The 11633-nt window shown below is 38.6% G+C and overlaps 1 protein-coding gene across 1 annotated transcript; it reads left to right on the forward strand.

Annotated features, from left to right (window-relative positions):
- The first annotated feature begins 976 nt into the window (after positions 1-976).
- On the forward strand, positions 977-2263 carry LOC113771376 (putative receptor-like protein kinase At3g47110). Its single transcript, XM_027315962.1, has 2 exons — positions 977-1259; positions 1431-2263. The coding sequence occupies exons 1-2, from the start codon at positions 977-979 to the stop codon at positions 2261-2263; spliced, it is 1116 nt and encodes a 371-aa protein (XP_027171763.1).
- Positions 2264-11633: the final 9370 nt, after the last annotated feature.

Genomic DNA, 11633 nt, shown 5'->3' on the forward strand with positions numbered 1-11633 from the left:
GTCCTATCCAAACTTTTTCTTTTCTTTTCCTTTTTGGCAAAACTTTCAGGCGGATTAGACTGGAAAAGGTTGAATAAGATGTCAAAAAGATTGGCAATCCACTAATGCCTTTATGAATACGGGAAGAAAATATTGATATTAACCGATTTGTAACAGATAATCTGTCAATTATGATAAAAGTAATAATCAATTGGCTATGTTGGTTGACGACAACTTGCTAGAAAAAAATTGCTTTGAACGAAATCAAAGTAAGAATCTAATGGCCCGACAAGATGCCTCACATAGTTATAAATTGAATAAATCTAATAGAGATCAAATAGAACCTTACTATTATATGACTTACATATAGAGATTAAATAGAACCTGATAGTTTCAGGTTGAAAAGATGTGAATAGAGATTAAAAAAAAAAAACTTATTGTTGTACATTACAAATATTATAGAGATCAAATACTTGGCCTATGTGGTTTTACAGAACTTGCCCTGTAACAAAGTATAGTTGATAAACTAGACAAGCCAGTGTTTCATATTTCACATACCAACCAATGAATATGAAGATTAAATAAGTAATATGGATGTATGTAGAAGTCAATACTCGAGCTTTACACATAAATAGCATTTTTTAAATATACGTACTGGTTACAAGTAATATGTCTACGTACATGAAAGTTTTACCTACAATTATTTACAAATTTTTTTGTAATTCGAAGTGACCTTGATATATCTCTAATTAACTACATTGTGGCTAGGAGTGTAAATTTTCTTGATATGTTTCCAATGTGCAACGGACGATATCCCAAACTAGTGCAGAGAAAAATAAGAGTGCCTTAACCAACAAAGTGCCAAAAAATATCCCTCCTGCACGATGGAATAGCAGAAGTCCATACTTCACTTTGAAAGGAGAGTTCAGGAACGACTTGAGATGGGAGACAAGTGCTTGTCTGTTTCTTCCCAGTGCACATGACAAGAGAAACTAGAATGGGGAGATGCTGGAATATATCAAGAAACGGTCCTGTTTTGCACGGTGGACGCCCTCACCTTGAAGCTATGGTCTCCGAAGACTGTTCGACTCATCACCGACTTGCTGCCCTGATAATCCTACAAGAGGTTAAAACACGACTTGATGGAGGTCCATCCTTCCATGATCTAATAGTACTTGTTTGGAACTTAGCAGGAATATCAATATTACAGGCTCTTTCCATTTATTTGGTTTTATTTTTCCAAAAGCGTGTTCGCTATTGCTTCCCATGCTCGTCTACAGGTATATATAGGGTTAAACTTGACCCCAATTCTTACTTGTGAGCTCAGAAAAATCTGAAATTGAACCATGAGCATTGCCATGAACAAAATCTACTACTTTTTCTTGTTTATCTTTAGTTTAGCTTGGTTAGCCATCATGGCAACCAGCAACAGTAATATTAGTATATTACAGCTGATCAGTCAGCGCTTCTTGCTTTTAGAGATCGCATGATCACTTCTGATTCTCACAAAATCTTGGCAAAAAACTGGTCAGTTACCTCCTCCGTCTGTGATTGGATGGGAGTCACCTGTCACGCTCGACAACGTCGAGTGACTGACTTGAATATTTCAAGCATGAAGCTTACCGGTACCTTACCCCCTCAACTTGGGAACCGGTACTTTCTGGTTTCCCTTAACATTAGCAGCAACAATTTCCACGGAGAATTGCCCCGTGAGTTAGTTCACTTGCGCAGATTGAGATACCTTGATTTTGGGATCAACAATCTCTGTGGAGAGATTCCCTCCTGGTTTGGTTCCTTATACAAACTCCAATACCTGTCAGTCAGAATCTATAGCTTTACGGGTTCTATCCCGCCTTCCATCTCTAATATGTCAAGCTTGGAGACTTCATGGCTGTCTTGCAATTCAATTGAGGGGACCGTTCCAACAGAATTTCAGAATCTTCATAATTTGAAGAATTTGATTATTGAGAGTAATCAGCTTTCCGATCCTTTGCCTCTCCATGCTTTCAATCTTTCCTCAATGGAGAGCGTTTCCTTCTTGAATAACAGCCTATCTGGCATTCTTCACATCTGTCACCGTCTTCAGAAACTTACATGGCTTTGTCTAGCAGAGAACAATTTGATCGGTCGAATACCTTCAACGGTGTCTCAGTGTTCACTGCTTCGGTATCTTGCCTTGTTTGGGAACCATTTCACTGGATCCATACCTAACGGAATCGGGAACTTGACAATGCTGGAGGACCTATACCTGCAGATGAACAATTTAACAGGTAAAATGTATTAGTGACCTGCTTTTGTTCCTATTTTTTAAGTATAGATTAAGCTTATGCTTCTGTTCTTGTATATGGAGGTTTCAGAGAAAAAGAATAACCATACCGACATTTTCCTTTTGCACTTTTTGATAGACAGTGATGAGGGAGCATTGCCTCTCTCTTTCTCTATTAGTCTAGAATTCATTAGATTTGTCTAGATGCAAGTTGCATTTCTAGAATCTTCTCAAAGGAAATTAGCACTGCATTAATCGTGGTATAAATAGAGGGCAAGTCTTTAGTAGAAGTGAGAGGTAAGTCCCTGCTATTGCAAATTGGTGGATAAGTTTAAGAGTTGCGTGTGGTACATAATCGTTAGTGTCCCACAAGCTCTAGTTATTTTGGTATAATGTGTTGAGTAAATCTTAGATACATTGACAATGTAACACTATCACTGTTGAATTCATGACATGTGTGCAAAAATTAAATTTCAAATTCAAATTTTACATAATTGTCATTCATCCAACGCTGTATACTAGAGGTGGCAAAATGGATTCAAATCCATTTATCCATCCATATAAATCAAGTTTAAATGGATTTGGATGACTAAAAAAAGTGTGATGGTTTTAAATGGATAACCATTTAAAACCAATTAAATTGATGGATTTACATGGTTTATCCACTTGATCCATATAAATCCATTTAGCAAAATAGAATGCAATGGGAAGACAGACCCAGGACTCACAAATAACTTCTTCTCTTCCTTCCAGAAAGCGTCATCGTTGTGGGCCCACAAAACTAGAGAACATCATCACGTTCACAAGAAGTGGAGCTAGAAACACAGTCAAAATATTGACAGCTGGCCTCTATGAGTTTGTTAAATCTGAGAAGAATCCTTTTTTGTTATTGTCTTCTACTTCCTTCAGTATATTTTCGTCTTTTTCTTTTTTGTAGATTTTTCCCTTTAGTTGCTTAATAATCACATGTTCTTTGTCTTCCACTAAGGGCCTGTTGCGAGTTACAATAACTTATTAAAAAATAATTTTTCAATAGAGTTTTTAATAAAAATACTTATTAAGTATTTAAATGATTTAAAATATATTATTTGGAGATATTGTTCAATAAATACTTATTGTATTGGATAATATGTAATTTAAAAAATTTTAAATGTATTTATCTCTTTATTTAGTTCATAATATAGGATAAAATGATTAAATTCAATGTTTTATTTTTTAAATCACAAAAGCTACTATAAAAGTACCAAATTTAACCTTTTGCTAAAAGTGTTTTTAACACAAAAATTTTTACTCCTAATTTTATAGGATGATATTCACCAAACGTTTTGCTTTTAGCACCTAAAAATGCATTTTTACCGGAAGCACTACAACTCTTATAGGGAGAGCTTGCGCCTCTTATGGGGTGCAACCTGGCTCAACTTCGGATTAGTCAGGACCCAAAGTGGCTATTTCATACCGAAGGATCTGACCAAAAAAAAAGTTACGAAAATATTTAAATGGATTATAAATGGATAATTGGTTTTTATTTAATCCATTTAGATCCATCCATTTAGATCCATTTATTAAATGGATTGGATAAATTTCATCCATTATCCGTTAAGTCAAAACCAATTATGAACCATTTATCCATATTGCCACCTCTACTGTATACACTGTCAGTGTAGGAAAGATTAATCCTAATGTGTTTTGTATATAAATGCTGAGTGTTGTTTGTGGATTCCATTTTGGGTCTATCACTTGGCAATTTCTTCTTAACCATACTTTAACAACTTTAAATATGTAATCAAAGTTTCAACCTTAAATATACAAATCATGTAATTGGATTTTGGGATTTACATACATATATACCCACATAGACATTCACGTTTAGTCTTCTGAAGTTTGATCAAATTACATATCAGACCCTGAGGTTTGTCAATACTATCAAAAGGTCCTACATCCAAATAGATTTATAATATAAACACCCTTATCGTATGGATCTTAAGTCTTAATGTTTACCATTTTCCTGAGGTTTTTAGCAGTATCATTTAGTGTCCATAAAGTTTTAAAAATATTACTTATTTCTCTCATTTTTAAATTTTTGTAATACTTTTAATCCAATTGAAATATATGATTAAACTACTCATTTTAGGAAAGAGAAAATAATTTCTTTCTAACGTTGCCCTTTTGTTGCACTATTATTTTACACAATTATAATGATATAATTAAAAGTTGAAAACAAAGACAAAAAGCATGAAGATGCAAGTCTAATGCGTTAAATTATAGTAGCTACAAACATAAGCATCATGTTCATTTTATGCACAAACAAACAATAACAGTTCATTTAAGATATTCTCAAACTGCAAAAGTAGATTTTTCTTTGGGATTTGTCTATTTGGTGATCTACAGCCACATAATAAGTAATGGACCCTTTTTACAACAAAAGGAATGAACCCAAAAATTTTGCAATTCGAGGAGTCGGTTTTGTTTTTAGAACTTTAATATTGGGCCTACCTTCATTTTTAATACACCATTAGAGAACCAAATAAAAGAAATCTTTCCTTTTATGTAACATGTCCTAAGTGAATTTAAGGAATTTTATAAATTGTTTAGAGTCTTTATTTTTTATTTGTCCAAATTAATGATGAAAACCAGAAGAAGGGAAAGTGTTCACAATTACTTTTAAATTTATTTGAGATCTTTTCAAGGTGCTAAAAAGGTGTTTTTTCTCATCTTTGCAGTATTTCATATGGTTTTTTACGTGTTTTGTAAAATATTACAATTTAAATTTTTTTGTCCATATTATGACCAAAAAAAACTGTTAAAGGATCTCTCAGATCGGTTAAGAAGTATTTCTGTTAAATAACCACATTGATCAAGCTTTCAAATGTTAAGTGTTTCTAAATTATTTTATCATAACTAGAATAGAACACAGCCTATTTGATAAGTTACTTCACTTGTAACTAAAAGATTATGGGTTCAAGTTATTAAGGGGTTAAGTGTGAAGTCACTATTGATCCTCTTTGAAAAAAAAATTATCATGACAATTAAGGGATCATAACAAAAGGATAACTTTGGAATGAGATTACCAATTCTTTTAGAATTAGTTTTTTAATCATATATTTTGACTTGGATTGAAAGTGTTGCAAAAAAAAAAAAATATTGAAAATAGGGAATGTAAGTGATATTTTTTAAATTTTAAAGGCACTAAGTGATATTATTAAAAACTTGAAAGGAGGTTTCTGAAATTACCCCTTTTTATTTGTCGACCGATGTCAGCATTATTTTTTATCAAAAGTCCGATAATACCCCCAAGCCCCAACTTTCTCTTTCTCTATTCAAGCAAGTTTTCCATTACCAACAAATTCTTTCTCTCATGCCCTTTTTTTTTTTTTATTGAGGTGAAATCTTTAGTTTGAGACATTCATGACCAGATAAACAAAGCTAACATCCAATAAATACCCCGAAGCCCACACTTCCTTTTTCTTTATTAAACCAAGTTTTCCATTACCAACAAATTCTTTCTCCCATGTCCATCGATTTACTATTGAGGTGAAATCTTTAGCCTGAGATATTCATGAGCAAAAGATAAACAAAGTCAAACATAAATAATTTCAAATTTTGGCAATAATACACTGTTATGGTACAGAAACCAGAGAAGCCAGGGCTTTGCAGGAATCAGAAGGGAACAAGCTCAAACTAAGAAATCAATTATCAATGAATCAATAAGAGTGAACGAATTGAACTCCAACTTTCATTAATTGAATCTGGAAACAAATTACAAGAACAAAAATAATGGATTTAGCTAAGAAGGGGAAAGATTGAAGGAAAGTTTGGGAGGGAAAAATGAGGATTGATCCTCAAGTTAATTCAGACGAATCTGAGAGAATAATTCCTAAAAGCTACCAGAATAGAGCAGACAAGCCTGCTTTTATTGTTAACAGACCCTAACAGAATACTAGCTAGACTAATAAGAGTAAGACACGTGTCCAAAGCATCTGCTAGTTGCCGCGCGTTTTGAATTTCTGTTGGAGTAGTTGAATCCCAGGAAAGGCGTGATTCTCTGATCACGCCTTTGATGACCTTCTGGCCCAGTGATCACGTCTTCCTCTGCTGACCTTCACGCCTCCATTGCTTCTGCTACCTAGCTCCTGCTTCTGTGTCCTTGGATAAACCCCCATTTCATGACAATACCTCCCCCCCATAAAAAACCTTGTCCTCAAGGTTGAAACTGAGGAAATTTCTCCCTGATCAACAAAGCATCTTCCCAAGTAGCATCTGTAGGTTCAGTTCCCCACCATTGTATTAGCCACTGGGAGACAGCAGCATTTCCTCTTTTGATCATTCTTCTTCCCAGCAACATTACTGGTTCGACCCTGAGTAATCCCTTTTCATCAGTATCTGGGAGCTGTAAGATAGGTGTGGCTTTGTTCCCCAGCTTCTTCTTCAACAGGGAAACATGAAACACAGGATGGATCCTAGATGCAGTAGGCAATTTAAGCCTGTAAGCCACCTTACCAATCTTGTCTTCTATGAGGTAGGGACCAAAGTACTTAGCAGACAGCTTGGTATTGCTTCTTACCACCACTGATGATTGTCTATAAGGTTGTAGCCTCAAATAGACCCAATCACCTATTTGGAACTCTCTCTCACTCATGTGTTCATCAGCATACTTTTTCATCCTCTCCTGAGCAGCCTTCAGATTTTTCTGTAGCAGGTCATCCATCTGTTTCCTGTCCCTTAAGTAATACCCCACTGTTGCCACCTTAGCTTGCTCATAGGGCCCAAGAGCTAACTGAGGGGGTTTAGATCCATACAAGGCTTCAAAAGGGGTCATCTGGATGGCAGTGTGGTGAGTAGTGTTATACCACCATTCTGCCAATGACAGCCACGTGCTCCATCTCTTGGGTTCCAAGTGAGACATACACCTGAGATACATTTCCAACACTTGGTTGACCCTCTCTGTTTGGCCATCGGTTTGAGGATGGTAGGCTGTGCTCATATCCAGCCTTACCCCCTGTAATGTGAATAATTCAGTCCAGAACTGACTGATGAAGATTTTGTCCCTGTCTGAGACTATGCTCTGGGGCAAGCCATGCAACTTACTGATATGATCTAGGAAGAGCCTAGCTACCTTAGGGGCATCAAAAGGGTGGGTTAGGTTCAGGAAATGTGCATACTTAGTAAACCTGTCCACCACAACCATGATGGTATCTTTCCCTTCTGATTTGGGTAACCCCTCAATGAAATCCATGGTGATGTGACTCCAGGAGTGTTGTGGGATAGGAAGAGGTTGGAGAAGGCCTGGATAGGCCACACGTTCATCTTTGCACCTTCTGCAAGTATCACATTGCAGTATTGTTGTTTGGATCTCTTTGAACATACCTGGCCAGTGAAACAGCTGCTTAGCCCTCATCCAACTGGCCTGTATGCCTGAATGTCCTCCTAGCTGAGAGTCATGAAGGGTAGAGATGAGTTTCTTCCTTATGTCTCCCCCCTGACCTACTACAATTCTCCCCTTATACCTCAGAATTCCACTTTGATAGTTGTAATCTGAGCTCAGTCCTGGACAGGTGAGAAGACCCCTGATGATATCCTGTGCCCAGTCATCTCCCATATAGCTTCCTACTACCTCCTTCATCCATTCTGGAGTGACTGTGGAGGTCACTGCACATTCAGCTTCATCTCTTCCTCTCCTGGAAAGTGCATCTGCTACTACATTCTCCTTCCCCTTTTTGTAGCAGATCTCATAGCTTAACCCCATCAGTTTAGTCAGCCACTTCTGTTGGAGAGGGGTGGTGATCCTCTGTTCCAGCAGGTATTTCAAGCTTTGATGGTCAGTGTTGATGATGAAATGATGTCCTTCTAAGTAGTGTCTCCACTTAGTGACTGCTGTGACCAAGGCAAGCAACTCCTTTTCATAAATTGATAATCCCAAGTTCTTCTGTCCCAAGCTCTGACTGAGGTAAGCTATGGGTCTCCTGTTCTGCATCAAAACTGCCCCAATTCCTCCATAACAAGCATTTGTTTCGACCACAAAAGGTTGGGAGAAGTCTGGGAGGGCTAGCACAGGGGTGTTGCACATAGCTAATTTCAGCTTCTGAAAAGCATCCTCAGCTTCCTCCCCCCAGTTAAAGCCATCCTTCTTGAGGAGAATAGTTAATGGCTTTGCAATAGCTCCATACCCTTTGACAAATTTCCTGTAGTATCCTCTCAGTCCAAGAAATCCTTTCAGCTGTTTGGTGTTCACTGGTTTTTGCCACTGCATCATGCTGTCAATCTTCTGGGGGTCAGCCCTTACTCCCTCTGCTGAAATGATGTGGCCTAAGTACTCCACCTGTTGTTGAGCAAAAGAGCACTTACTCTCTTTTGCATAGAGCTGGTGTTGTCTCAGAATCTCCAGGACTTCAGTGACATGCTGCTCATGCTCCTTCAGAGTAGGACTGTAAATCAGAATATCATCAAAAAATACTAAAACATACTTCCTGAGTTGCTTCTGGAAAACCTGGTTCATCAAACCTTGAAAGGTTGCAGGGGCATTGGTCAGCCCAAATGGCATGACCTTGAATTCGTATAGCCCCTGGTGTGTCCTGAAAGCTGTCTTGTGTATGTCTTCCTCTCTTACCCTTATCTGGAAGTATCCAGCTCTGAGATCAATTTTGGTGAAGTATTTGGATCCATGTAGTTCATCCAATAACTCATCAATAAGGGGCATAGGAAACTTGTTCTTGACTGTTAGATCATTGAGCTGCCTATAATCCACACAAAACCTCCATGAGCCATCCTTCTTCTTGACCAGAAGTACAGGAGAAGCAAAGGGGCTGCTGCTCAGCTGAATGATCCCAGTTTGGAGCATTTCCTGCACTAGTTTCTCAATCTCAGTTTTTTGGATGTAGGGGCACCTGTAGGGCCTTATTTGGAATGGTTTTGCCCCTTCCTTAAGAGTGATATGATGATCCTGACTCCTCTCAGGAGGTAATCCCTGTGGTTCTTGGAATACATCCCTAAATTCCTGCAACAGCTTCTCCACTTCTGGTGGGATTGGCTCCTGGACTGGTTTCTCATCCACCACTGTACTTACCTGTGCCAAGATTCCATGTGACTGCTTCCTAGTCCACTTGTACAGCCTACTTCCTCTTATCAGTTTTAACTGTACTGTACTGTCCTCCCCTTTTAGCTCTATCTGTTGCCTTTCCTTCCTGAACTTCATACTCAAACTTCTGAAATCAAATTCCATGGGGCTGTACCTTGCCAACCAGTCAACTCCTAGGATCATGTCACACCCCCCTAACCTTAGTGTGTTGAACTGATGTTGGAACTCATACCCCTACATTTTCCATGTTACTGGCTTTGTAATGTTTCTAGACTGTAGTTTTTCTCCATTCGCCACCCTTACTGAAAGAGTTCCCCCTCCTGTTCCCAACTTCAAGTTTTTGGCCATCTGTTCATCAATAAAACAGTGTGTACTGCCACTGTCTACCAATGCAACAATGGTTTTTCCCTTAATTATCCCTTTGATCCTGATGGTCCTATGTTCACTCCCTCCTGCCAAGGCATGGATGGACACTTCCATGTGTTCGTTTTCTAATTCCCCTCCAATGCAATCACAGAACACATCAGATTCGTCCTGTTTTTCCCCCTCTATTTCAGTGGTCCCCCTCTCCTCTTCTTCCATTGCCAACAAGTTTAAATGAGACTGCCTACACACATGTCCTATGGTATAAGGTTCAGCACATTTGAAGCATAGCCCCTTCTCCCTCCTAAGGTTGAGTTCTGCTGGGGTGAGTCTTTTGAACTGGTTCTGAGGATTGGTATAGTTGTTGTGTATTTTAGGAAATGATTTGTCAGGAGCTTTAGGATAGTTGGGAGGTTTGTCTGGAGGTTTTGTATAGTTTGTGGGTTTGAGTAAAGGCTTCTGGTAGTTGGGGCTGTAAGAGGTGGTCTTATGGATTTTCTGTAAGGCTCTCAGGTTCCTTTCCTGCAGTTTGGCAGCCTCTATGGCATCTGCTAGTGACTTAGGTTTGGCCATTTTTACCATAGTTACTATCTCTTCTTTCAATCCACTAAGGAAACAGGTTTTATAATAGCAATCTTGTAAATGGGGAAGAGAAGGCATTACCAAGGCTTTGAGCATTTCAAATTGCTCCAGGTAGTCAGCTATTGATCCTGTTTGCATCAGTTTATTGAATTCCTCTATAGCTTCCTCAGGAGAGCCATCACCAAATCTTTCGCATAGTGCATTGCAGAACTCCTCCCATGGAACAGCATCTCTGCCACCAAACACTCCATGGAACCATATATCTGCTTTATCTCTGAGGTAGAGCTCTGCAACCTCAGATTTCATCTCCTCCTCCACTCCATTGATCTTAAAGTATTTGTTGGCCTTCCTAATCCACTCCCTTGGGTTCTCCCCATTGAATGCTGGCAGATCTACCTTAGGTAACCTGGAGAGTATTCGGTTCTCTCTGATTTCAGATCTATCCTGGACCCCTTTCTGCCCCTCTCTCCTCCTGCTACCTTCCTGGTGTCCTGGTTCTGGCACTGAGCTGCCGCCTGCCAGATCCTTCTCTTTGTCATTTAGTTTTGCTAATACTTGCGCCATCATGTTCATCATGCCTTCATACTTCTGATCCAAACTTTTGAGAGCCTTCTCAGTGCCCTCCTGCCTGTGCTCCATAATCCTTACAGCCTGTTCTATTCCATCACTCCTGTTAGCAAAAGTTCTTACTACACTTCCCAATTCTGTCACTTCCTTCCTCAATTCATCCTGATTTTTAGCCATTTCCCAATGGCTCATAGCTAGCTCTGATACCACTGTTATGGTACAGAAACCAGAGAAGCCAGGGCTTTGCAGGAATCAGAAGGGAACAAGCTCAAACTAAGAAATCAATTATCAATGAATCAATAAGAGTGAACGAATTGAACTCCAACTTTCATTAATTGAATCTGGAAACAAATTACAAGAACAGAAATAATGGATTTAGCTAAGAAGGGGAAAGATTGAAGGAAAGTTTGGGAGGGAAAAATGAGGATTGATCCTCAAGTTAATTCAGATGAATCTGAGAGAATAATTCCTAAAAGCTACCAGAATAGAGCAGATAAGCCTGCTTTTATTGTTAACAGACCCTAACAGAATACTAGCTAGACTAATAAGAGTAAGACACGTGTCCAAAGCATCTGCTAGTTGCCGCGCGTTTGAATTTCTGTTGGAGTAGTTGAATCCCAGGAAAGGCGTGATTCTCTGATCACGCCTTTGATGACCTTCTGGCCCAGTGATCACGTCTTCCTCTGCTGACCTTCACGCCTCCATTGCTTCTGCTACCTAGCTCCTGCTTCTGTGTCCTTGGATAAACCCCCATTTCATGACATATTCCTCTTTCTTCATGGCACTTTCTCATCATTTAAACCA

The sequence above is a fragment of the Coffea eugenioides genome, chromosome 5 (genome assembly GCF_003713205.1).
Source record: "Coffea eugenioides isolate CCC68of chromosome 5, Ceug_1.0, whole genome shotgun sequence".
Lineage (NCBI taxonomy): Eukaryota > Viridiplantae > Streptophyta > Magnoliopsida > Gentianales > Rubiaceae > Coffea > Coffea eugenioides.